The 26,846-nt window shown below is 45.7% G+C and overlaps 1 protein-coding gene and 1 non-coding gene across 4 annotated transcripts in view; both read left to right on the forward strand.

Annotated features, from left to right (window-relative positions):
- The window catches only part of LOC145503968 (two pore channel protein 2-like), a 55,383-nt gene extending 31,162 nt beyond the window's left edge, over positions 1-24,221 (forward strand). Inside the window, exons 10-19 of one of the 3 annotated variants that reach the window (XM_081484830.1) lie at positions 3,166-3,310; positions 5,454-5,639; positions 6,965-7,026; positions 8,477-8,564; positions 9,982-10,051; positions 11,282-11,501; positions 11,709-11,799; positions 16,516-16,629; positions 16,860-16,984; positions 22,251-24,221. In XM_081484830.1, the coding sequence (XP_081340956.1) occupies positions 3,166-3,310; positions 5,454-5,639; positions 6,965-7,026; positions 8,477-8,564; positions 9,982-10,051; positions 11,282-11,501; positions 11,709-11,799; positions 16,516-16,629; positions 16,860-16,984; positions 22,251-22,381 (1,232 nt within the window). In that variant the 3' untranslated portion in view covers positions 22,382-24,221. Of the gene's footprint in view, positions 1-3,165; positions 3,311-5,453; positions 5,640-6,964; positions 7,027-8,476; positions 8,565-9,981; positions 10,052-11,281; positions 11,502-11,700; positions 11,800-16,515; positions 16,630-16,859; positions 16,985-22,250 lie in introns of all 3 variants that reach the window. The other 2 variants (XM_081484829.1, XM_081484831.1) reach the window with 2 other exon arrangements.
- LOC145504039 (U6 spliceosomal RNA) lies at positions 15,815-15,923 on the forward strand. The gene has a single exon (XR_014052031.1). It is a non-coding gene; the product is annotated as a U6 spliceosomal RNA (small nuclear RNA).
- Positions 24,222-26,846: the final 2,625 nt, after the last annotated feature.

Genomic DNA, 26,846 nt, shown 5'->3' on the forward strand with positions numbered 1-26,846 from the left:
AATTTGTTACAATATTGCTTCTGTTTTATATTTTGGCCTCAAGGCATGTGGGATCTTGGCCCCCCGCCAGGGATCGAACCCCAACTCCCTGCATTAAAAGGTGAAGTCTTAACCACTGGACCACCAGGGAAGTCCCTAACCAACACTTTCAAAGATAGTTTTAATAACAGAGAGACAAACAGAATTTCACACTTTTCTCCTTTGCTTTTCACTTCTCTTCTTTTCATAGCTATTTGTAAGGCCTCCTCAGACAGCCATTTTGCTTTTTTGCATTTCTTTTCCATGGGGATGGTCTTGATCCCTGTCTCCTGTACAATGTCACAAACTCTGTCCATAGTTCATCAGGCACTCTATCAGATCTAGTCCCTTAAATCTATTTGTCACTTCCACTGTATAATCATAAGGGATTTGATTTAGGTCATACCTGAATGGTCTAGTGGTTTTCCCTACTTTCTTCAATTTAAGTCTGAATTTGGCAATAAGGAGTTCATGATCTGAGCCACAGTCCGCTCCCGGTCTTGTTTTTGCTGACTGTATAGAGCTTCTCCATTTTTGGCTGCAAAGAATATAATCAATCTGATTTCAGTGTTGACCATCTGGTGATGTCCACGTGTAGAGTCTTCTCTTGTGTTGTTGGAAGAGGGTGTTTGCTATGACCAGTGCATTCTCTTGGCAAAACTCTATTAGCCTTTGCCCTGCTTCATTCTGTACTCCGAGGCCAAATTTGCCTGTTAGTCCAGGGGTTTCTCCTACTTTTGCATTTCAGTCCCCTATAATGAAAAGGACATCTTCTTTGAGTGTTACTTCTAAAAGGTCTTGTGGGTCTTCATAGAACCATTCAAGTTCAGCTTCTTCAGCATTACTGGTTGAGGCATAGACTTGGATTACCTCACGGTAATTGAATGGTTTGCCTTGGAAATGAACAGAGATCATTCTGTCGTTTTTGAGATTGCATCCGAGTACAGCATTTCGGACCCTTTTGTTGACCATGATGTCTACTCCATTTCTTCTAAGGGATTCCTGCCCACAGTAGTAGATATAATGGTTATCTGAGTTAAATTCACCCATTCCAGTCCATCTTAGTTCACTGATTCCTAAAATGTCGATGTTCACTCTTGCCATCTCCTGTTTGACCACCTCCAATTTGCCTTGATTCATGGACCTAACATTACAGGTTCCTACGCAATATTGCTCTTTACAGCATCGGACTTTGCTTCTATCACCGGTCACATCCACGGCTGGGTATTGTTTTTGCTTTGGCTCCATCCTATCATTCTTTCTGGAGTTATTTCTCCACTGATCTCTGGTAGCATATTGGGCACCTACCGACCTGGGGAGTTCATCTTTCAGGGTCCTATCTTTTTGCCTTTTCATACTGTTCATGGGGTTCTCAAGGCAAAAATGCTGAAATGGGTTGCCAGTTCCTTCTCCAGGGGATCTTCCCAACCCAAGGATCGAACTTGGGTCTTCCACATGCAGGCAGATTCTTTACTGTGGCACTCCTAGAGAATATAAGCAACATGACTGTTTAGTATCACTCAGTGTTTTGTCTAACTCAGGCTCCTCACTCAGATGAGGCCACATTTTGAACATGGCTGAGGCTTTCTCTTTTCCTGGGCATCTGTTGATAGCAGTTCACTGTCATCTTTCTCAAATTAATCATTATGATGACATCTGTAGAACCATGACTGGTTGTTTACTTCTGAAAACTTGGAGACCTGGCCATCATCTAGGCCTCCTACCGAGAAGCATTCTAGAATTTAAAAACTCTATCCCAGGACTTTGTTGGTGGTCCAGTGGCTAAGACTCCGTGCTCCCAAGGCTGGGGGCCTGGGTTCAATCCCTAGTCAGGCAACTAGATCCCATATGTCGCAACTAAGAGCTTGCATGCCACAACTAAAGGTCCCATATGCCGCAACGAAGATAAAAGATCCCGAGGGCCGCAGTTAAGACCCAGCACAGCCGAATAAATAAATATTTTTTAAAAATAATTCTTTTAAAAAATGTAAAAAAAAAAATCCACCTCACTCTTTAACAACTATCTCAGCTATACCTGAATCTGTACCTGCAACTTACAACTTTCTTTACAGCTTACAAAGCCTTCAACTTGGTTTTCAAAGAAGCAGCAACACTCTGTGTACAGTCTGATTTCATCCATCAATGTGATGTTTCTTTCAGTTGTGTGTAACAGGAAGTTCATACATAAACAGTGGACTCCTGTTCATGCAACCCCGTGGGCTCTTGGTCAGTGTCCCACATGCCTGGTGGGGGAGAGGCACACGGGGTGAATAGCCCGCTTGCCCTGGGCATTCAGCAGGTCCTGCGAGGACTGGCTCAGCAGCTGGGTGGGTCCAGGCTAGTCAAGCAAGTAGTCACTGCGGACCTCCCTGGTGGCCCAGTGGTTAAGAATCCTCCTGACAATGCAGGGGACACAGGTTCTATTCCTGGTCTGGGAAGATCCCACGTGCCAAGGGGCACCTAAACCCAAGGGCCACAGCTACTGAGCTCGCGCTCTGGAGCCCATGCTCGGCAACAAGAGAAGCCACTGCAGTGAGAAGCCCACACACCGCAACTAGAGGGCAGCCCCTGCTGCAGCTAGAGAAATCCTGCACAGCAGTGAAGACCCAGAGTAGCCAACGATGAATTACTTAATTATTTTTAAAAAGAAAGTGATCACTGTACTTTGGCCTGGGATGATATACCAGTGTGTTGTGGAGACTATGGATTTGAGTGAGTCCCTGAGAAAGGGCAGAGAGGAGGGTGGGCCAAGAAAAGGGTAGGGGTTGAAGGGTATGGGTTATACCTACCTTGGAGATTTTGTGGGGAGGGCAGGGACATGGGATTGAGGCTGGAAACGTAGGTCAGGCAGACATGGAAAGCAGTGATTGTCTTCACTGAGGAGGAAAGTGAGATGGGAGGCAGGGAGTGAGGCAGTGGCATCTGTGAGCCAGCAAAGTCACATGCTTGGTTTGGCTGCTTTGGGCTGGCGCAGGGTCTGCGTGAGGACAGGCGGGAGGCTGGGCCACTCGTTGTCCCCTTGGCCTTGGCCTTTGAGGCTTCAGATCTTCATCTGTGAAATGCAGATCCAAGAGTGCTGTCTTGGTGTCACTCTTTGGACCTTAGTGTCACAACAGCCCCATATTTGGGGTCGTCTTTTCATTGCAGACAAAATGAACTTTCTACGCTTGGCTGACCTCCTCAACATCCGGGTGGTCGCCATCAACATCAAGAGACACCCACTGGAAACTTGGATGCCTCGGGTATACCAGTCTTCCACAAGCCTCTTGGTCCAGAAAATGGTTCAACACAGGCAAGTGAGATGGAGCTGGTTTTCTCTCAAGTTGCTTTCAAAGTAATGGAATCAGTTAGTGCTGTCTGGACTGAATACATTTCACCATTGAAGCTATAGATCAGCCCCCTGCTGGCTGCGTTTGGTTTCTCAGGGAGGCATGGGAAAGGGTTTTGGACAAGCTGTGTTTAACCTTAGCCAGAGGCCAGGCTTTTAGATTACGCTTCCTTCTTCAATTTTTTTTTTTTAAATGCTCAAGAGTCACAGACTGGCTGTGCTTTCTGAGTCAGGGAAACTAATTGCTCTCTGATTTCAGAAAGTTCCAGCCCTACCAGGGTCATTAGGAGGTTGATGGCAAGTCTGGTATTCCAACTCTGTAAAGTATATGGTAAGAAGACGTGAGTTAGCATCACTGGAATGACTGTTAAGAATGCCAGTTGAATCTTTTTTCTCAAGTAAGTGGACTTGGTTAAAAGCGACTGATTGGAAAAGACCCTGATGCTGGGAAAGACTGAGGGCAGGAGGAGAATAGGGGCAGACAGATGGTTGGAGAGCATCATCGATGCAATGGACGTGAGTTTGAGTAAACTCCGGGAGATGGTGAAGCACATGGGAGCCTGGAGTGCTGCAGTTCACGGGTCAGACGTGACTGAACAACACAATGGACTCCAGAAAGAGTCCTTTATTCTGGTTGGAGACCTTATTTTTACTATGTGTTGCCTGGAATACTCCTATCAGCAGAGATTCCCCCTCTTGCCTTCTTTGAATTTATTGTCTCATAAAAGTGAATGATGGGACGTTCCTGGTGGTCCAGTGGTTAAGACTCCACACTCACAGTGCAAGGGACCCAAGTTCTGTCCCTGGTGGGAACGAGATCCCACATGCCGTGACTAAAGATCCCGAATGCTGCAACAAAGACCTAAGATCCCATGTGCCACAGCTAAGACCTGTTGCAAATAAATAAATATTTTTTTTAAGAAAGTAAATGGTTCAGAAGTCCTTGGAAGTGCATAAGCGCAGCCTGTGATGTAGGTAAATATCCCTTTCAGTGCCCATATTTTATAATAACCAAAACCTTTTATGTAAAGGGTCCTTTCCATTCATCTCAACATTGAGCTACAGATATGTTTCACATGATGGGTGTTTGTGTGTCCACGTGTGGCATCCAGGGCTGGCCCCTAGAGTCTGAAGCTTCCCCATAACAGTGGGCTGGGACTCTGTCCTCCTGCGGCCACGTCCAGGATTCACCCAGGATTCTCTGGAGCATAGAGCACAGATGCCTGCTTGGGGCAACCTGCTCTGTCATTGAAAAGTGGAGCCTGAGCCCAAATATCACATTGTTTTCATTCCTTTTCACTCCTGACTCAGTGAGAAAATAGGACATGTTGACCCCCTGGAAGTCTCGTGTGTGTATAAAGTGACTATATCCCAGCTTTAAAAAAAGACACACACACATGCTGGATTTCAAAGACTTCATACCAAAAAAGGATGCCAAATATCTCGCTTATAATTTTTATGATCATTACATGTTAAGCAGGTACTATTTTGGATGTATGGTGTTAAATAGAAAATATTGTTAAAATAATCTTAACCTGTTTAGAAAAGTAAAGAAAAATAAAGAGAAAAATAAGAGAATTTGGTTTAAAATAAAAAAAGAAGTTTTCAGGAACTTTCTTAGCAAGGGATTCCAGTTATCCAGGGACAAGCAGTGGAGATGCAGTGGTCCCTAAACCTTCTCCTTGCCCCCGATTCTACCGAACCTTTCCTCTGACCCAGCCGCTGTGCCAGAAAGGCGAACTTGGGGACACTAGGCCTCCTCCTGCTCCCTCACTCTGTCTTCATTTTCTCCTTAGCAGGAAAGCCTGGGAGGCAGGTGAATTTCAGGGCCCTGAAATTCAGGCTCCATGCCGGAGCCTTTCTTTCCATGAGGGGTGAATGTGTGTGTGTGTGTGTGTGTGTGTGTGTGTGTGTGTGTGTGTTTGTGTGTGCGTGTGTGCGTGTGTGTGTGTGTGTGTTGGTGGAATGGGAGGTGGTGAGTACATCACTTTCATCACATTGACAGGAAACACATTTGTCCCTGTAGGGCTCTAAACCTGCTTTTTTCTTTTTTCTTTTTTTAAATTGCAATATATGACAGAATCTCTTCTTTTTTTCCTCCTGCCAGGATTTTTGTCTGGGTTTACGATGTCATCATTCTAATAAACGCCATATTCATTGCTTTGGATGAGAAAGACTCCTTAATTTCCTATGCAGAATGGCTTTTCCTTTCTCTGTATATCATTGAGATTCTCCTGAAATTGTACACATATGAACCCAGTGCTTATTTTGGAAGGAGTCAGTTCTGGAACTGGTGAGTCTGTGTGTTTTTTTTTTGTGGGTGGTGGGGGACCAAGGGTGAAGACAGGGGCTTCCTGTCACACTGTGGGAATACAGTTGTGGAGTGTTTCAAGCTCTATCTGCCTAGTTTTGAGGTTTCTTTTTTGTTGTTTTTTTGTTCATTAGTCTTGTTTTGTTTTTTGGACCATGCTGCAGAGCATGAGGGGTCTTGGTTCTTAGTCCTCCCAGGAATCAAACCTGCGCCCCCTGCAGTGAAAGAGTGGCATCTTAACCCCTGGGCCTCCAGGAATGTCCCCAAGGCTTCTTATCATGAAGTCTTGAGGACATGGGGACATCTGGTTGTCAGAGCTGTTGTTTATGATGTCAGTTCGAATGACTGGCTAAAATTAGAATCACAGATCATGGCATCTTGAATTTGAAAAGGAATCTTAACACACACCCAGTGAGACAGTTCCCTCCGAACTGCTGGGCCCCACACTCTAGTCTTATTATCAGAAACATGGCCTGCATGGCTGGATGACGAGGCCCTTAGCGAGCTCTTTCCTGGGCTGGATGTGTCTCCTGTGACCTTCTCTCCTCCAGGCTGTGTACCTCCTGGCCTCAAACCATCACCTGCATGCTGCACACCATCTCGGGTGCTGCTGAGTGTCAGGCATCACAGAACACCAACTTTAGGAGGACACAGTTTGGAAAGCTGGATCTCTGTGGTCACTGCTTCCAGTGCCAAGAAACTCACTAGAGTTCTTGTGTGGCCCAACAGGAGGGACCTGACCAGTGTTGTCCAGGACCATGGCACCTTCGTCAGAAAGAAAAGTAATGGCATGATGAATTTCATCTTTAATTAGAATGTTGCAGAACCTCCCTGGTGGTCCAGTGGTTAAGACTCCATGCCTCCAATGCAGGGGATGTGGGTTTGATCCCTGGTCAGGGAACTAAGATCCCACACATTGCTCAGTGTGGCCAAAACACAAAAAGAAAAAAAAAAATTTAAGTTGCAATGCATTTAGTAAAATTGATGCCAAGAAAGATTATACTGTGTATTCTGAAAATGTCTCAAAGTGTTCTTGCAAGTATGTAGCTATGTTGGAAGGCAGAGTGATATGAATTAGTTGATTTCTGCAGACTTCCCGGAATGGTTCATTGGAGCAGCGAGTCAGTGATCAAACACGGTGTTTCTTGCTTTGTATCTGCTGCCCTAAAAATCATGGAAATGAGTTTGATGCTGGATCTTGGCTTTCTCTAGGAGATTGGATTCAGCATTTTCTTAGGATTCACTGTATCCTGAGCTTGACAGACCTTTCTCTTGATTCCTTACTGATGTTGCTTCTTCACTGTTAGGTTCGATACGTTGATCATCATCGCAGCCCTGCTGGCCACTGTGGCCAACTCCACCATTCAAGGTCAGTGTCATCACCGACTCCCAGCTTCTCTGCTTCCTGGGTCATATGTTCAATCAGTAATCTTTGTAGAACCTCCATGGTGCACTCTTAGGGTGTTTGGAGCAATGCAGGGGGGATGAAAGAGAATCAGTAAGAATGTTCCATGTTCTGGAGAGGGATGGTAGCTTTGTCTGTGTTTAGCTGTATGGTTGTTGTTGTTCAGTCGCTCATTTGTGTCCGACTCTTTGCAACCCCATGGACCACAGCACACCAGGCTTCCCTGTCCTTCACCACCTCCCAGAGTTTGCTCAGACTCATGTCCATTGAGTCGGTGATGCTATTCAACTGTCTCATCCTCTGTTGTCCCCTTTTCCTCCTGCCTTCAATCTTTCCCAGCGTCAGGATCTTTTCCAATGAGTCAGTTCTTCCCATCAGGTGGCCAAAGTATTGAAGCTTCAGCTTCAGCATCAGTTCTTCTAATGAATACTCAGGGTTGATTTCCTTTAGGATTGGCTGGTTTGATCTCCTTGCTGTCCAAGGGACTCTCAATAGTCTTCTCCAGCACTACAGTTCAAAAGCATCAAGTCTTTGGCGCTCAGCCTTCTTTATGTAGAGATTCATTTGTAGGTGTCATCATACTGAACACTCACCTGGTTATTTCTGCAAAACTGCCCTTGGTCTCAGGGCTTATCCTTGACTTTCTGCCCATGCTGGCCCCTGACCCAGGATCCCTGCCCGCCACGCTCCCAACCCCTTCTTTCTACCCTCCTCCGGCTTCCCACATGTGCCTCACCACCCTGCATGCTCCTTCCTAGAGAAGGCAGAGAGCACTATTTACAGATAAAGCAGGTTCCCTTTTTGTGTTTTCAAATTTCTATTTATTTATATTTTTGGCAGTGCTGGGTCTTCATTGCTGTGTGTGGCCTTTCTCTAGTTGCAGTGCACAGGCCCATGGGTTTCTCATTGCAGTGGCTTTTCTTGTTGCAGAGCACGGGCTCTAGAGCACAGGCTCGGTAGTTGCGGCATGGGCTTAGTCACCCCAAGGCACGTGGGATCTTCCCAGACCAGGGATTGAACCCATGTCCCCTGCATTGGCAGTCGGATTCTTAACCGCTGGACCACCAGGGAATTCCAGACGGAGTAGCTTCTTAACCTGACAATGAAATGAATGCTGGGGAGAAGGGCTTGCTGAAATGTGTTCCGTAGAACGGGATTCACAATCACTTCTTGATGATGGTCTGAAGTCTGGTCCTGCACTCATGACTATGCTCTAGGGCTGGCAAGGATGCTCAGCTCATCTCTGATCAGCTTGGGGAGCCCTCACTTCCTTATTGCTTGGAGCCATCACCCTGTTCTTGAAGTGAAATGCATATTTCCCCAGGACCCACAGAGTCCCAGGCGTCGTTGAATTAAAGGACAAGCTGGAGGTGCTCAGAAAGAACAATGTGAATTGATTGTGTTCTTTTTCCAGCGAGAAAATACAACAGTCAGCAAATACTGGATATTGTCTTGATTTTGAGAATACTCCGACTCTTACGAGTCATCGTCAGCATTCAGAGGTAAAGATGAAACCATGGGGAACCATTGCACCTGGGCGGTTTCTCCTTTCTGGGGCTCTACAGAAGCCATCCTGCCTGGGAGCTTGAAACATGCCCAACTGTGTACCCAGGGTGGAACTTGTATAGAGGACCTGGGTTCTCTGGGGGCAGTGGGCAGGGGCAGGAAGCCTGTGAAAATGGTGAAGGGTACCTACGTGGTAGCTCCCTGAGGGCAGGAATTCAGCCCATCACTTTCATCCCCGTGACCTGGTCCCTTGACTGTGCTAGCATGTCATGATGGCAGCTAATGCTAACAGTGTGATAACCATTGTCTTGTTGTTCAGTCCCTAAGTTGTGTCTGACTCTTTGTGACCCTATGAGCACTCTAGGCTCCCCTGTCCTTCATTCTCATGTCCATTGAGTCAATGCCATCCAGCCATCTCATCTTCTGTCACCCTTTCTCCTCCTGCCCTCAATCTTTCCTAGCATCAGGGTCTTTTCCAATGGGTCAGCTCTTTGCATCAGGTGGCTAAAGTATTGGAGCTTGTTAAATCCTTCCAACAACGCTTGATGTAGGGGTTTTAATGATCCTGAGCTCATGGGTCATGACACTGAAGCTCAGAGAGAGTGAGTAGTTTCCCCAATGATGCACAGCTAGAAAGAAACACAACTGGGACACAAACCTAGGAGTCTGATTCCCAAACCTGGAAAAACCCACTCTGTTTTGGATAGGCTAGGTTCCTTTCTAGGAGTATAGGGGGATGCCTCCATTCGAGGACTGTCCTGCTACCCCACAAAATACTCACTCTTTCAACCTAAGTCTCCAGGTAAGCTTTAACACAGACTGGATTTTTGATGAAGAAAAAGGTGGAGGAAAAAGTCAGATGAGACTGTATGGTTTTTCTTTTTTTAAAGTTTTGTTGTTTTGTTGTTGTTGTTGTGGACCATCTTTAAAGTATTTACTGAATTTATTACAATATTATTTCTGTTTTATGTTTTGTTCTTTTGGCCACAAGGCATGTGGGATCTTAGCTTCCCAACCAGGGATTGAGCCCTCACCTGCCTGCATTGGAAGGGAAATGGTCCACCTTAATCACTGGTCCACCAGGGAAGTCCCAGGCTGGATGGGTTTTCAGCCTTAATACCCACCTCTGTCCTACTGGTGAAACTGATTATCTTTCTCATGTTTTTTTGTTTTGTTTTGTTTTAACTGCCTTGCTTTGCTCTAGGTGAAATACAAGTTAACTACCTGCTGCCCCTCCCACCCAGTTCGGGAGATGGACTGACACTGACAAAATTGTAAAGGCAGATTCCTAACGGCATTTAGAAAACACAGCCAGGACAGGAGGGAGAGGTGTTAAACCAGAGGTGCTAGGATGGTGTCAGTTTTATTCTTCCCTGCCCTTTTCCTTGTGTCAGAAACTTCATTTTATCCCAGGTTCCGGGTGATCGTGACAACCTTAATTAACATCGGCCCCACAATGCTGACGTTTGGCGGCCTGGTCTTGGTGAGTGTTCTTTCTGATCCACGTGAAACAAGTGGGAAGATGTTCATTTTTTGAAATTTACTTATTCATTTTTGGCCACACTGGGTCTTCGTTGCTTTGCATGGGCTTTCTCTAGCTGCGCCGAGCAGCGGCTACTCTCTGTCGCAGTGAGTGGGCTCCTCATTGTGGAGGCTTCTCTTATTGGAAAACGCAGATTCTAGGGCTTAGTACTTACAGCAGCTGGGCTCAGTAGTTGTGGCACACGGGCTTTAGTTGCCCAAGGCATATGGAATCTTCCTGGACCAGGGATCAAACTGTGTCCTCTGCTTTGATGGGCAGATTCTTAACCACTGTACCACCAGGGAAGTCTAAGAGATTCATTCTTAGCAGCTCTCTCTGAGCCTTATTTTAAGTGAGGGAAAGAAAGAGAGATGAAAGCAATGAGTTCAGTGGTTTCTAGGAGCCATTTTTAGAAATATCAAATGTGCATAAGCATCAGGCATGTATCCATGCACACAGTTCAGGTACGCTGGCTGCTGTAATAAATGCCCTAGCCTCAGTGGGTTAATCTCGTCGAAGTTGCTCTCTCACCCACAGTCCAGGGGGTATTCCTAGCCCTAACCACCAGGAGGTTCTCAGGGATTTAAGCTCCTTCCAGTGCATGGCTCTTGTATCTGGATTGTTTTTTAAACTCTACTGGGAAATCGCTATAAAATATGACAAATATGAAATCTAATGATGAGTTGGGCTTTCCTGGTCGCTCAGCAATAAAGAATCCACCTGCCAATTCAGGAGACATGGGTTCGATCCCTGGGTCAGAAAACCCCCCTGGAGAAGGAAATGGCAGCCCACTCCAGTATGCTTGCCTGGAAATCCCATGGACAGAGGAGTCACGCAGGCTGCATTCCATGGGGTCATAAAGAGTCAGACAGGAGTGAACAACAATAGCAAATTTAACCCCTGGAATTGTTAGCAGCATCACTTTGACTCTGTAAATGGAGACTCTGGGAGAGGTCAAGGTGTAGTCCAGGCGGTGTATCTCCTGTCCCTGAACAATCCTGTGGTCGATGGGCAAACCCCACCCACCCTTTTTCCTGATGTTGCTGGAACTCATGGCTAGGGGGCAGCCATTCCTGGAATGAGGGTAGCAACCTTTTCTGCTGGCTATTGTCACTTGGCCCACCCATGCCCATGTCCTCCTGCCTCCCCTCACCCCGCGTGCCACCCCATGACTGCCGCCGCCCACCCTAGGTGGTCTTCTATGCCTTTGCCATCATTGGGATGGAAGTGTTCCACGGCAAAGTCCACTTCTTGGACCCCGGCTCTGGCAGTGCTGACGCCCTGGTGTGTGGGAACTCAGCCCTAAAAGACTCAGCATTTGCCCGAGGCAACTACTGCAGGAACAACTTCAACGATCTGGCGTCCGCGCTTATCCTGCTGACAGAGCTCACCGTGGTCAACCAGTGGCACAATATCCTTTCTGAGAAGGAGGCGTGCTGGGGAATGCCAGAGCAGCTTCGGGGAGGACAAGGAAATGGGAACCCGCTCCCGTACTCTTGCCGGGGAAATCCCGTGGACAGAGGAGCCTGGCGGGCTATAGTTCAGGGGGTCGCAAAGAGTGGGACACAACTGAGCAACTAAACAACAACCTCGAAGGTTTGGTGCCTTAGCTTTGCACTCCTCGCGGAAGGCTTTGCCCTCGTGACGCACCAGGCGGCAAAGCTGTATTTCATCAGCTTCCACATTGTGGTCGTCATTCTCATTGTGAAGTGAGTTTCCTCCTGCCAGTGGGCCTTTCCAGATCTGCCACCACCCTCAGACCTACAGCTGCTTGCACCTCCCTCCTCCCTGGCTCCCTCCTGGAGTTCCCTGTGGATGGGCCACGTCTCCCCTGCTAGATGCCCAGAACACCAGAAGGGAGGCGTCAAACTTCTATTCACACTTGTGTTCTTCGGTGTCAGCCAGCCGTGCATGTCAGTATGTCATATACATCTCATAGCCTCACAAGATGTTTGGGTCAGAAGGGCTCTGGGGTCCTGGCGGGTCTCCCTACCCTTCCCCACTGGGATGACCATCCTTGTGAATTGCATCCACCCTCTGCTGAAATCTGCCCAACTCCTGGGACTCATTAGAACCTAAACGAGTTAGTTTCCTTGTCGTCCAGCTCTGGTCCTCACCTGTCCTTGCACAGGTGGAATGGAAAGGTGCCACTGGTTAATTCTCTGCATTGGTTCCAGTTCTGTCCTGATCTGTCTTCTGGGGAGGGGGGACTCAGCCACTATTTGAAAGCAGTAATGACATCTCAGCACTTCAGAGGGCTTTCCTTCCAGCTTGCCAATCTCTGATTCTAGTTCCCTTGTTCCTTGTGGGAATCTGAGTTCCCTTGATCACAGGTTTTCACTTGTTAAGTCATTTTGGTTATTTATGTATTCATTGGCTGTGCTGGGTCTTCACTGCTGCTCAGGCTTTGCTCTAGTTGCAGCAGGTGGGCACTACTCTCTAGTTGTGGTGTGTGGGCTTCTCATTGAAGTGGCTTCTCTGTTTTCAGTGCACAGGCTCTAGGGTACTCATGGCTCATGGGCTCGAGAGCTCAGGCTCAGCAGTTGTGGTATATGGGCTTAGTTGCTCCGCAGCATGTAGGATCTTCCCAGATCAGGAATCAAACCTGTGTTCTCTGCATTGGCAAATGGATTCTTTACCACTGAGCCACCAGGGAAGCCCTTGATTGCTGAGTTTTTTCCCAGAGATGTTTCTGGCTTTTGTACCCTTCTCAGAGCCCAGGGCACACAATCCTTGGCATGACAGCCCAGCCCCAGGCCTTGTTACATCAAGGCTGCTTTGGCCACCAACCTGCTGATTTTGGCTCGAGAACGTCCCAGTAGAGGGAGGGGAGGGGAGAACCACCCAGTGCTGCTTGTCTGCACAGTCTGGAGAGAATATGCAACAGGAACAAGAGAAAAATGCCCCCGAGTGACTCTAAGAGAGATTGTCAGAATGCTGGGAGGGGCCGAGGCAATGTGAAAAGCTGTAGGGGTTTTTCTGCTCCTCTCCTCCCCGAAGTACCTGGGGGTGGTGACAGCCGGGGCTCCATCAGCATCGCGTTAAGTCAGAGGTGGTGAAGGAGCTGGGATTCCCTACTCACAAACTGACAGGTCATTGCACATGTGTGTCATGTGTATGTAATGACAAAGTGTGACATCTAGGGTCCAAGACAAAGCTTATTCCTCATGGCAGAAGCTGTAGCCAGAGCAATACTTTGGTCTGTTCCCGGAGCCCTAATCCCCACTAAGCAGCGAGATGAGGGCCAGCTGGACGGGCTAGATTGTAGAACGAGAAATTCAAAACAAGGAAACTCTAATCTGTATATCTGGGAAGGCCTGCCCATCCTCCCCTCTGGGGAGAGAGAGAGAAAAAGAGAAATACCTTATTTTAAAAACTTTTTTACTTTGTTTTGGGGTATAGCCAGTTAACAATGTGATAGATTCAAGTGAACAGGGAAGGGACTCAGCAATACATATACACGTATCTATTCTCCCCCAAACTCTCCTCTCCTCCAGGCTGCCATGTGACATTAAGCAGAGTTCCCTGGGCTAGATGTGTAGGTCCTTGTTGGTTTTCTGTTTTATTTTATTTTTTAAAATTTATTCATTTATTGCACTCATCTCACACGCTAGTAAAGTAATGCTCAAAATTCTCCAAGCCAGGCTTCAGCAATATGTGAACCATGAACTTCCAGATGTTCAAGCTGGTTTTAGAAAAGGCAGAGGAACCAGAGATCAAATTGCCAACATCCACTGGATCATCGAAAAAGCAACAGAGTTCCAGAAAAACATCTATTTCTGCTTTATTGACTATGCCAAAGCCTTTGACTGTGTGGATCACAATAAACTGTGGAAAATTCTTCAAGAGATGGGAATACCAGACCACCTGACGTGCCTCTTGAGAAACCTGTATGCAGGTCAGGAAGCAAGAGTTAGAACTGGACATGGAACAACAGACTGGTTCCAAATAGGAAAAGGAATACGTCAAGGCTGTATATTGTCACCCTGCTTATTTAACTTATATGTAGAGTACATCACGACAAACGCTGGGCTGGAAGAAGCACAAGCTGGAATCAAGATTGCCGGGAGAAATATCAATAACCTCAGATATGCAGATGACACCACCTTTATGGCAGAAAGTGAAGAAGAACTAAAGAGCCTCTTGATGAAAGTGAAAGAGGAGAGTGAAAAAGTTGGCTTAAAGCTCAATATTCAGAAAACTAAGATCATGGCATCTGGTCCCATCACTTCATGGTAAATAGATGAGGAAACAATGGAAACAGTGTCAGACTTTATTTTTGGGGGGCTCCAAGATCACTTCAGATGGTGACTGCAGCCATGAAATTAAAAGACACTTACTCCTTGGAAGGAAAGTTATGACCAACCTAGACAGCATATTTAAAAGCAGAGACATTACTTTGCCAACAAAGGCCCGTCTAGTCAAGGCTATAGTTTTTCCAGTAGTCATGTATGGATGTGAGAGTTGGATGGTGAAGAAAGCTGAGCGCCAAAGAATTGATGCTTTTGAACTGTGGTGTTGGAGAAGACTCTTGAGAGTCCCTTGGTCAGCAAGGAGATCAAACCAGTCTATCCTAAAGGAGATCAGTCCTGGGTGTTCATTGGAAGGACTGATGTTGAAGCTGAAACTCCAATACTTTGGCCACCTGATGCGAAGAGTTGAGTCATTGGAAAAGACCCTGATGCTGGGAAGGATTGGGGGCAGGAGGAGAAGGGGATGACAGAGGATGAGATGGCTGGATGGCATCACCGACTCTATGGACATGAATTTGGGTAAACTCTGGGAGTTGGTGATGGACAGGGAGGCCTGGCGTGCTGTGGTTCATGGGGTCGCAAAGAGTCAGACATGAGTGAGCGAATGAACTGAACTGAACTGGTTTTAAATGAAACAAAGGTGAAAATTTTTAATGATAAAAGGTACAATTCCCAAAGAAGATAGACACCATAAACTGTTAGACATCTTAACAGCAAAGAAACAAAGATACATAAAGCAAAAACCGAAGAAATATAAGGGAAAAGAAAAAATATGTAATCATAGAGAGACATATTAACATTTCTCTGAGAATATTTTATCAAGTGAAGAAAAAATAAGAATAGGAGCATCTTGAATGATGTCATTAATAATTTAAATAGAATAGATTTATATTTAATTTATATTATCATATTGTACACAAACATATTAAAAATTTTGTATCTCATATGTTGTTATTAGATGTCCACAGGACATTTAGAAAAACTGGCAAAAAGATAAACATTACTAAATTTCAGAAAGCTTATCTATTTCAAATACAGCAGTGTGTACATGTCCATCCCAGACGCCCTACCTATCCCTTCCCCATATTTTTCCTCTCTGGCAAGTGTAAGTTCATTCTTTAAGTCTGTGAGTCTGTTTCTGTTTTGTAAGTAAGTTCAAGAAAGACCTTATTTTTACTCTTGAATGTAAGAAGTTCTCTGGGCAGGAGAGGTCTTTGCTCGCCACAGTGATCTCTGGGGAGGAGGCAGTGCCAAGCTTTACTACCATGGGACATCTCCAGAGGCTAGTGTACTGGGTTGGTCAAAAAGTTTGGGTTTTCCATAAGTGAATTTTTTTTCCAATTAATACATCCCTAAATTGACTCCCAGTGCCTTTGCTCCAGGGTCCAGACTGTGTAGAAACATGAGACATTCGTGGAGAGTTGTCTATCAACCATTATTTGGCCTAAACTTCTCCTTAAACTGTATTTTTGTGCTTGGTCTGGCAACATTTGTAATAAAATTGGAACCATATACAAAGAAGATTCACATTGCCCCTGCACAAGGATGACACACAAATTGGTGAATCATTTCATACTTTTGCAATACAGGGGTAGGGGAGTAAGAGGTACAAACTGTTACATATAAAATAAGATACAAGGATGTGCTTCCCAGGTGGCGCTAGGGGTAAAGAACCTGCCAACCAATGTAGGAGATATAAGAGACTTGGGTTTGATCCCTGGGTCAGGAAGATCCCCTGAAGAAGGGCATGGCAACCCATTCCAGTATTCTTGCTTGGGGAATCATGGTGGGCTACAGTTCTTAGACTCCCAAAGACTTGGACATGACTGAAGTGGCTTATCATAAGCTACAACACAGAGAATATAGCCAGAGTTTTATAATAACTATAACTGGAATATAACCTTTAAAAAATTGTGAATTAAAAAACCCTCTATTTTCTTAATAGTGACTATTTAAATAGGATGTAGAGGAAGAATGATTTTCCAGATGAGAGAAAGTTGTGCTCAATGCTTGAAAGACACTTTGTCATTTCTTCTTCATGTGATGTTCTCTTTGCAAAGATGGGCAGCCTTTTTCTCATTTGGGCTTGAAAACTCTTTGGCATTACAATTTCCCATCACCTAGACCACGGCTGACTCAACATAACACCCTCTGCCTTTTATTCTTTCTCAGTATTTTCATAGCGTTCATCTTGGAGGCGTTTTTTGTGGCATATTCTCTAGAAAAGAGTGAAGTGGAAACTGCCATTGAGAAGAAGATTCAGGAGCTTGGAGTGGGGGTCCAAGAGTGAGTAGCAGTTCCTGACACAGCTCATGGACTTTGGAAGTGGGATGTTCTTGGCAGGGTCATGACCACCTTTAATCCCCGAGATCCCATGGCAGCCAGCTGGCTCCTGGGTGCCAGTTCTCAGAGACCCTCACTGGCTGCATGGGTGACGTGGGGCCATGGCTGAGAGGACAGAGCGGGACTCAGCTGAGGGACTTGGCCTTGTTCACACCGTGTCTTCCTCCCTGAAGGGAAGAAGTGCAGGACGGGGGGCTCATTGACAACACGGACACCAAGGACAGTGGCTTCAGTGCAGACAATGGAGACAACAGAAAGAAGGCCTTGAAAGGACTGTACTTTAGAATTGCATCAAAAAGTAAGTTTTAACCCAACCTGAAACTTCCTCTGACCCATCCTTCTCATAGCAGCTGGTGTGATGCTTCCAGAATGCAAACCTGACCTTCAAGGGCTTTCTGTGGGTCAAGGATAAAGACCTGCATGGGCTTGGGGGCCCCATACCTTGTCCCTTGAATATCTCAGCCCAGGATCCCCTATACCTTTGCCCTTCAGCCCTGCTGGCCCTACTTCCTTGGCTCCCCTGCTCCATCCTGCCACAGGCCCTTTGCACATCCTGCTTTCTCCCCATGCTCTCATCCCATCCCCCCTTGCCTAATCAAGGCCTCTCCTCCTACAGGTCTCTGCTCAGGTAGTACTTCCTTGGGGAAGCACCCTGGGTTCCTCAAGAAGTCAGGTGCTCCTGTGAGCCCCCACCCAGCTCTCCTCCCCCACCTGTTAGCACAAGTCAGCTACACATTCATTGCTGAGTGACTGCCTGGTCACCATCTGTCTTCTCTGCAGACTCAAAGCTCCACAGGTGCAGGGCTGTATCTTTTTTGTTCTCCATTGTATCCCCAGGGGATCAGTGGAGAAATAACTCCAGAAAGAATGAAGAGAGGGAGCCAAAGCAGAGACAATACTCAGTGTGGATATCACTGGTGATGGAAGTAAAGTTCGGTGCTGCAAAGAGCAATAGTGCATAGGAACCTGGAATGTTAAGTCCATGAATCAAGGCAAATTGGAAGTGGTCAAGCAAGAGATGGCAAGAGTGAACACTGACATTTTTGGAATCAGCAAACTAAAATGGACTAGAATGGGTGAATTTAACTTAGATAACCATTATATCTACTACTGTGGACAAGAATCCCTTAGAAGAAATGGAGTAGCCATCATAGTCAATAAAAGAATCTGAAATGCAGTACTTGGATGCAATCTCAAAAATGACAGAATGATCTATATCTGTTTCCAAGGCAAACCATTCAGTATCAGAGTAATCCAAGTCTATGCTCCGACCAGCAATGCTGAAGAAGCTGAAGTTGAACGGTTCTGTAAAGACCTACAAGACTTTCTAGAACTAACAACCAAAATAGATGTCCTTTTTATTATAGGGGAATGGAATGCAAAAATAGGAAGTCAAGAAACACCTGGAGTAACAGGCAGATTTGGCCTTGGAGTACAGAATGAAGCAGGGCAAAGGCTAACAGAATTTTGCCTAGAGAACGCACTGGTCATAGCAAACACCCTCCTCCAACAACACAAGAGAAGACTTTACACATGGACATCACCAGATGGTTGCTGGAGTCCTACTCCAGCTGGTCCAGGGTTCCCTCAGGATGGACGGCGTCGGCGATGCGAATGAGAAGACACAGCGAGTCTTGGTGTTTCCAAATGTCTTCTGACTTTATTGTTTTCAAGGCAGCTTTTATATTTTTAGTTGTACATAGAAACAAATGTAAAGTGTAGAGTCATGCCAAATCAGATCAATGGGTCAGCAGTTTTTGACCCTTATCGGAACCAGGACACTGTTTGTGTTTCTTAGTTACAAAAAGTTTAAAGTTGTTTACATCATCTTCTGGCCTGGAGGCCTGCTAACATCCTGTGACTCCTTTATTGATAAGGGTTGATCAGCCAGAACATTTTAGTGTCAGGCACAGAAAGTACCAGAGTTACATTTTTTAAAGAATACAGGCACAGCAGATTATGAGAAAGAAAGAATTTATAAACTCAGAGTTTCAAGGTAAAACCTGTTTTTCTGTAATCTATCTTATGCCTTGAGCCTAACAGAAAAGAATGTGGTCCCATAAAGTCATGGCACAGCAAGCTGAAACAATGTAGTACCAAGGTCAGTGCCTAGCAAAATCACCAGCTGAATTAACAAACATCTTATTATTTGTATTAAAGCTAAACTTGTATTTATATAAATCTCTAGCTATCATGTTTTCATTATATAGGCTAAATACGTTAAGAGCAAAAACATAGTGAGTAAATATAGACTAAGTAACAGTTTCATAAAGTAATATTTCTTATGTTTTCTAATAAGCCCTATTTTCCATGAAGGGCTCTGTGCCCATGGGGGCTTTCTGTGTGGAGGCTCTCAACGTTGTTTATTGGTAAGGAGCAGTCAAGCACATTAGCTCCAAAGGCACAGATATATTTATTAAACAAACCAATATGCCAGTAAGAGGAATTTGGATTAGTATACTCTATATCCTAGATAATTTTATTAGGGTGCTACCTTCAGGGGCCTTGTCAAATTAAGGTTTCAGATAGATCTATTTTAGAAGAGAATCAGGAAAGGCCTTTTGTCTAAGCCACAGAAAATAAGAAGAAGTTTATTATAACAAACGTCAGAAAGACAGATATCATCTTCAAGGTGAGTGCCGAGGCAGCCTTCCGAGAATCCCTGAGGCCTGAGAAGCCGTGCTCGATCAGTCCTTCTCCTCATGACTCTGTCATGGGTGGGATCTCATGAGCTGGCTCCTGGCAGATGGTCAACCCTGAAATCAGATTGATTATATTCTTTGCAGCCAGAGATGGAGAAGCTCTATACAGTCAGCAAAAACAAGACCGGGAGCAGACTGTGGCTCAGATCATGAACTCCTTATTGCCAAGTTCAGACTTAGATTGAAGAAAGTAGGGAAAACCACTAGACCATTCAGGTATGACCTAAATCAAATCCCTTACGATTATACAGTGGAAGTGAGAAATAGATTCAAGGGATTAGATCTGATAGACAGAGTGCCTGAAGAACTATGGATGGAGGTTCATGACATTGTACAGGAGGCAGTGATTAAGACCATCCTCAAGAAAAAGAAATGCAAAAAGGCAAAATGGTTGTCTGAGGATGCCTTACAAATAACAGAAAAGAAGAGAAGCTAAAGGCAAAGCAGAAAAGGAAAGATATACCCATTTGAATGCCGAGTTCCAAAGAATAGCAAGGAGAGATAAGAAAGCCTTCCTCAGCGATCAGTGCAAAGAAATAGAGGAAAACAACAGATTGGGAAAGACTAGAGATCTCTTCAAGAAAATTAGAGATACCAAGGGAACATTTCATGCTCAATAAAGGACAGAAATGATATGGACCTAACAGAAGCAGAAGATACTAAGAAGAGGTGGCAAGAATACACAGAAGAGCTATACAAAAAAGATCTTCATGACACAGATAACCACGATGGTGTGGTCACTCACCTAGAGCCAGACATCCTGGAGTGCAAAGTCAAGTGGGCCTTAGGAAGCATCACTACGAACAAAGCTAGTGGAGGTGATGGAATTCCAGTTGAACTATTTCAAATCTTAAAAGATGATGCTGTGAAAGTGCTGCACTCAACATGCCAGCAAATTTGGAAAACTCAGCAGTGGCCACAGGACTGGAAAAGGTCAGTTTTCATTCCAATCCCAAAGAAAGGCAATGCCAAAGAATGCTCAAACTGCTGCACAATTGCACTCATCTCACACGCTAGCAAAGTAATGCTCAAAATTCTCCAAGCCAGGCTTCAACAGGACATGAACCATGAACTTCCAGATGTTCAAGCTGGTTTTAGAAAAGGCAGAGGAACCAGAGATCAAATTGCCAACATCTGTTGGATCATCGAAAAAGCAAGAGTTCCAGAAAAACATCTACTTCTGGTTTATTGAATACGCCAAAGCCTTTGACTGTGTGGATCACCACAAACTGTGGAAAATTCTTCAAGAGGTGGGAATACCAGACCACCTGACCTACCTCTTGAGAAATCTGTATGCAGGCCAAGAAGCAACCTTTAGAACTGGACTTGGAATAACAGACTGGTTCCAAATCAGGAAAGGAGTATGTCAAGGCTGTATATTGTCACCCTGCTTATTTAACTTTTATGCAGAGTACATCATGACAAACGCTGGGCTGGAAGAAGCACAAGCTGGAATCAAGCTTGCCGGGAGAAATATCAATAACCTCAGATAAGCAGATGATACCACCCTTATGGTAGAAAGAGAAGAACTATAGAGCCTTTTGATGAAAGAGGAGAGTAAAAAAGCTGGCTTAAAACTCCACATTCAGAAAACTAAGATCATGGCATCCGGTCCCATCACTTCATGGCAAATAGATGGGGAAACAATGGAAACAGTGAGAGAGTATTTTTTGAGGTTTCAAAATCACTGAAGATAGCAACTGCAGCCATGAAATGAAAAGACGATTGCTCCTTATAAGAAACGTTATGATCAACCTAGACAGCTTATTAAAAATCAGAGACATTACTTTGCCAACTAAAATCCATCTAGTCAAAGCTATGGTTTTTCCTGTATAGGTGTGAGAGTTGGACTGTAAAGAAAGCTGAGTGCCAAAGAATTGAGGCTTTTGAACTGTGGTGTTAAGAGAAGACTCTTGAGAATCCCTTGGACAGCAAGGAGATCCAACCAATCAATCCTAAAGGAAATCAGCCCTTAATACTGGAAGGACTGATATTGAAGCTGAAACTCCAATAATTTGTCCACCTTATGCAAAGAGCTGACTCATTTGAAAAGACCCTGATGCTGGGAAAGATTGAAGGGAGGAGGAGGAGACGACAGAGGATGAGATGGTTGGATGACATCACCGACTCAATGGACATGATTTTGAGCAAGCTTCAGTAGTTGCTGATGGACAGGGAGGCCTGGTGTGCTGCAGTCCATGGGGTTGCAAACAGTCAGACTCGCCTGAGAGACTGAACTGAACTGTATTCCCAGGGCCTCACAATGTGCCTGGGACACGGGGTTGTTAACATCAGCTGTTTAATTACTTTACTGATTTGCAGTGAATTATGGATTGACTGAGTAAACCCAAGGGGGCTTCCCTGGTGGCTCATCGGTGAAGAACCCACCTGCCGATGCAAGAGATGTGGGTTTGATCCCTAGGTTGGGAAGATTCCCTGGAGAAGAAAATGGCAACCTGCTCCAGTATTCTTGCCTGGGAAATTCCATGGACAGAGGAGCCTCTTGGGCTACAGTCCATGAGTTCACAAAGAGTTGATAATACTTAGCAACTAAACAACATCAAGTAAACCCAAACCTGTCTGAATTCCAGCTGGGGCTTTGGCAGGGACACCGTACAGTGCAATTAGACACAGAACAGCATAGACAGAGGGAGGAGTGGAGTGGGCATGCCACCTCAGAGCGGGTCCTCCTGCCTCCTTCAAGGAGGACCTTCTCCTTGGTCTCCAGAGCCTCTGAGGGGGTTGGGAGCTCCGTGGGATGGGCTCCGAGTTCCTCCTTCGGGAGAGCCCAGCTCTGAGGGCCTGGGTGCTCCTCTCCTACCCCCACAGTCAGTTCCATGTGCCCTTTCTCCTTCTTCCCAGAGTACAAGACGGTGGACACTTTGTTGCAGCAGATGTTTGAGTCTGAAATAGCTCCAGAGGGTAAAGAGCCTTCCTTGGAGGAGATTCTGAACTTCTCACCCAAGAAGCCCAATTTTGATAACAGCGCCTGATCCCAAGCCTGGAAACGTCCACGACTGGAAACCAAGATAAGCTATCGTCACTGTTCGCATTTCCTACCTAGAGGTTACTTTCTCAGCCCAGGTTCCCATCTGTGTTTTGCTAAGATTGTGAATCGCCCTGCCTGTCCTGAGTAGTCGGCGCTGTGTGGTCCCACTGGGGTCATGCTTAGAGCTGATCATAGATGTAAGGAGAGGAAAATCTGTAAGGAGTTTGTGGAGGGCAATGCTCATACATGTAAGTCCTTTTGATGGATATATAAAAGATTTCCTTTATTTTTATATGATACTTTGCTATTTTACTAAATGAATACTGTACTGTGGTGTTACATGAATGAATTTAAAATACCTAAATATGCTAAAGGAACACGTCCTAGTATGGTAGCATTTAGATGCAGTGTTTATTTGAAATGAACAATATGAATGTGAAGATCAAATTGTGTCACAATTGCTTCTTTTTCAAGGGAGGCTCTCAAAGTTTCTTGAATTAAATTACAATTATAGCAAGATTTTGAGTCAGTTGCTCCCTGAGGCCACTTTCCCTAGTTGCAAACCTCTTAATACAGCGACCTACTCCTTCTGGGAAATTGAAGGGATTTATTTTATTTAAAGGTCTTCCCTGGTGGCTAGGATGGTAAAGAATCCGCCTGCCAAGCAGGAGACCTGAGTTCAATCCCTGGGTTGGGAAGATCCCCTGGAGGAGGAAATGGCAACCCACTCCAGTATTCTTGCCTGGAGAATCCCATGGACAGAGGAGCCTGATGGGCTGCAGATGGAGTCGCAAAGAGTCAGACACGACTGAACGACTAACATTTTTCATTTTATTTAAAACATTTTTAATTGTGGTAAAATAGACATCATGAAATTTACCATCATAACTACTTCTAAGTGTACAGTTCAGTAGTTTTAAGTATACTCGTATCATTGTACGACAGACCTGCAGAACTTCTCAGCACCCGAAGGAAGCTCTGTACCGTGAAGCAGTGACTTCCTCACCCCTCCTCCACAAGCTCCCGATGGCCACCGTTCTGTTTTCTCCCTCTGTGAACCTGACTGCTGCTGATCACAGCTGCGTACTGAATAAGTGAATCCTTTCCAGAGGTGTCAGGGCAGGACTCCCGGTTCTTCTGCACCCTGTCACTGACCCTGTCCTGAGCAGGGGGATTGGCCGGCGAGGAGTGCGGCTTCCTGACCTGAGGTCTCTGAATGCAGTGCGGCCTATGTCATGTGTGCTGTCACGTGTCACGTGTCAGGGCGGCAGCTGAACTTGGCCTGGGAGGGACCTTTCCTTGTTCTGAGGCTGACCTGGTGCAGAAGTAAAGTGAAGGCTTCAGGGCCAGGACTCTTGGGCTGGACTGGTTCCATGCCTGGCTCCCCACTGACCGTGCCACCTAAACTCTCTGGGCCCCACATCCTCACCTGCAAATCTGGGGCAGATGGCGCCTCCCTCCCAGACTGTGTGGACTGAGGAGGAGGACGGCTGTTGGAGTGCTGACTATGTGCTCCAGATGGTGTTTAACCTTCTGGGTTAAAACCCAGAAGGCTGGTGTTCGGCGTTGGTACTTGGAATTCCATTACCACCACGTTCCCAGGAGATGGGGGCCTCGCTGACCCATCTGTTGGGATTTGTGGAGTCCTGCCATCCATCCAGACCTCTCTTATTTCTTTGTATATTTAACATTTATCATTATGTAAAGGATTAAGCTAAATGTGCTTAGTGGCAACTTAATTTTTTAAATTTGAAAATATGCTGGCCCTTTCTTTTTTTAATTATTTAGAAACGATGCAGTCATTGTAAAACAGTCAAAACAGAAATACAGCAAAAAGCCAAAAATTGCTCTTTTCTATGTTATAAACTTTTTATTTTGTATTGGGGGGGTGTAGCCGATTAACAATGTTGTTTCAGGTGAACAGTGAAGGGACTCAGCCAGACATTTACATGTGTCCATTCTCCCCAAACTCCCCTCTCATCCAGGCTGCCACATAGCGTTGAGTTCCCTGTGCTACATAGTAGGTCCTTGCTGGTTATCCATTGTAAAAATAGCAGTGTGTACATGTCCATCCCCAACTCCCTAACTACCTCTTCCCCTCATCCTTACCCCTCAGCCCCTCTCTTTCGTTCTTCCACTCACAATCTGACACCCACTTTCCAGGGGTAACTGCCAAGTGTGTATTTATCTTTCTGGAACTAAATCTACCCTTACAGTCATGGATATCATATGTATTAATATGTCATTGCATTTTTAAAAATTTGTATTTATTTATTTAGGCTGTGCCTGGTCTTAGTTGCAGCACGCAGGATCTAAGTTCCTTGATCAGGGATTGAACCTGGGCTCCTGCATTGGGAGCGAGAAGTTTTAGCTACTGGACCACCAGGGAAGTCCCTATATCATTGCATCTTTTATCCTAAATGGGATGTCATGACATTTATCATATTTAATTCAAGATCTTGGTTTTTTTCACTAATAATTGTTTCATGTTGAAATGTAGACACAAATGACACACACAAAATGCTGTCAAGTGTTCCATACCGTCTGTGTTTCCTGATTTATTCACCTACTCATGGACCTATACGTGTTTCAAATGTTCAGTATTAATAGTGGAGGAAACTTTGTTATGTAACTTCTTTTTTTCAAGTGTGAGCCCTACAGGAGGAATGGACTTGCAAGAGTCAGACACCACTTAACAACCAAACCACCACCACCACAGGAAGAAAGCAAGTCTCAGGGTCAGACACCTAGGATCGGATTACCACTTTCTTGCAGCAGCCAGGGGGGCACCATCCCGCCCCAGTAGCTGCCTACTGTGTAAGGGAGGGGACAAAGGGCAGAAGTGGTGGCAGCTGTGGCCACTTTTCTCCAGGTCTTTCTTCTGCCTTTTAGGGGACTAGTCACCCCCACATTTTGGCACCTGGGCTCCCAGCTGGACACGTCATTCCTCAACTCCCTGGCAGGACACACAACCGACTTGATTGTGTCTGGTCTGTGGGCTGTGAGCTCAGCTGGGGTCCACAGCTTGCAGGTCTTGCCCCTGGGAACGATGCCTACCTCTGCTGGGAAATGGCAACAGTCAGAACATCCTGGAAGCCTTCTGTCCAGCATGGCAGGGTCAGCATTAGCACAGGATTGCCCACCCCAGACTAACGAGAGGTCACAGTCACCTTTGTCTTCTCTGAGCTGCCCCATGTGGGTTCTCTGTTACTGGAGCTTAGACTGCCTGCAGCCGGACTGATCCAGAAATGGGTTCATCTGAACCATTCAGAATAGAACCAATGGGACAGATGGATTGACTTGATAAGGGAAAAGGAGGACCAAGGACACTGACTCCTGGGACCAGACACGGAGAAGGTGTGGAGGAACAGCGTTGCAGGCGAGTTTACGTATCATGCCGATGCTCAGCCATCTCTGAGCGCTTATTTCTGATATGCCAGGGCCACACTTGTGGTATCTCAGGTGCATCTTAGGAAAAAGTACCTTTTAGAACTATTGCCTTAGACACAGGTATAATGCAAAGCGAAAAGGCACTGGTAACAGGAATCTCTGAGTCTCTGGAGTAACCAGCGTTGTTCTCAGCTGGGACTGGGAATGTGGAGCAGGTGGAGGCAGTAGGCAGTGAGAATGAATGGGAAAGGCCTTGAGCCAAGTGTAAATTAAGTGTTAGTTGCTCAGTCGTGCCCTACTCTTTGCGACCCCATGGCCTGCAGCCCACCAGGCTCCTCTGTCCATGAGATTTTCGAGGCAAGGATACTGGAGTGGGTTGCCATTTCCTTCTCCAGGGGATCTTCCCAACCAAGGGATCAAACCTGGGTCTCCTACACTGTAGGCAGATTCTTTACCGACTGAGCTACAAGGGAAGCCCGAGTAGGTATTAAATCTGAACCCTGGTGAATCCAGCCCATACATGGGCACTTAGGATGAACTGGGCCTTTGCTCAGCTCAAGACATGGGGTAAATGGAACCCAGCTCTGTCCCCAGGGAACGCCAGTCTCCGTTGGTGAGTTGGAGGTTTCTTTGTCCCCAACACTGCTGTCTGTGGCATCCATCTCAGTTGCCCCCCCCCCCCCGCCCCCTTTAAGATTTTTTGATAAGGCCATTTTTAAAGTCTTTATTGTATTTGTTACAGTGTTACTTCTGTTTTGTATGTTCTGATTTTTTGGCCCCAAGGCCTGTGGTGAGCCCCCTGACCTGGGGTCAAACCCTCACTCCCTGCATTGGAAGGCGCAGTCAGCCACTGGACCACTAGGGTAGTCCTTCAGTTGCCCTTCGGATGCAGAGCTTTTTTCCTTGTGCAGATAAACCGTGTATGTGTGTGTATGATCCAGATAACTAATTTATAATGAAATGAAGATAATTGCTACAGTTTGTACCATGAAATGGAGAAAAACAAAAACAAAGACCAAAAACCCATCACTACCACCACCACCAAAAACAGTCTACTTTCCTAAAGTGCATATTTAATA

Source organism: Giraffa tippelskirchi, chromosome 4, assembly GCF_054371585.1.
Source record: "Giraffa tippelskirchi isolate mGirTip1 chromosome 4, T2T-mGirTip1v1.2.pri, whole genome shotgun sequence".
Taxonomy (NCBI): Eukaryota; Metazoa; Chordata; class Mammalia; order Artiodactyla; family Giraffidae; genus Giraffa; species Giraffa tippelskirchi.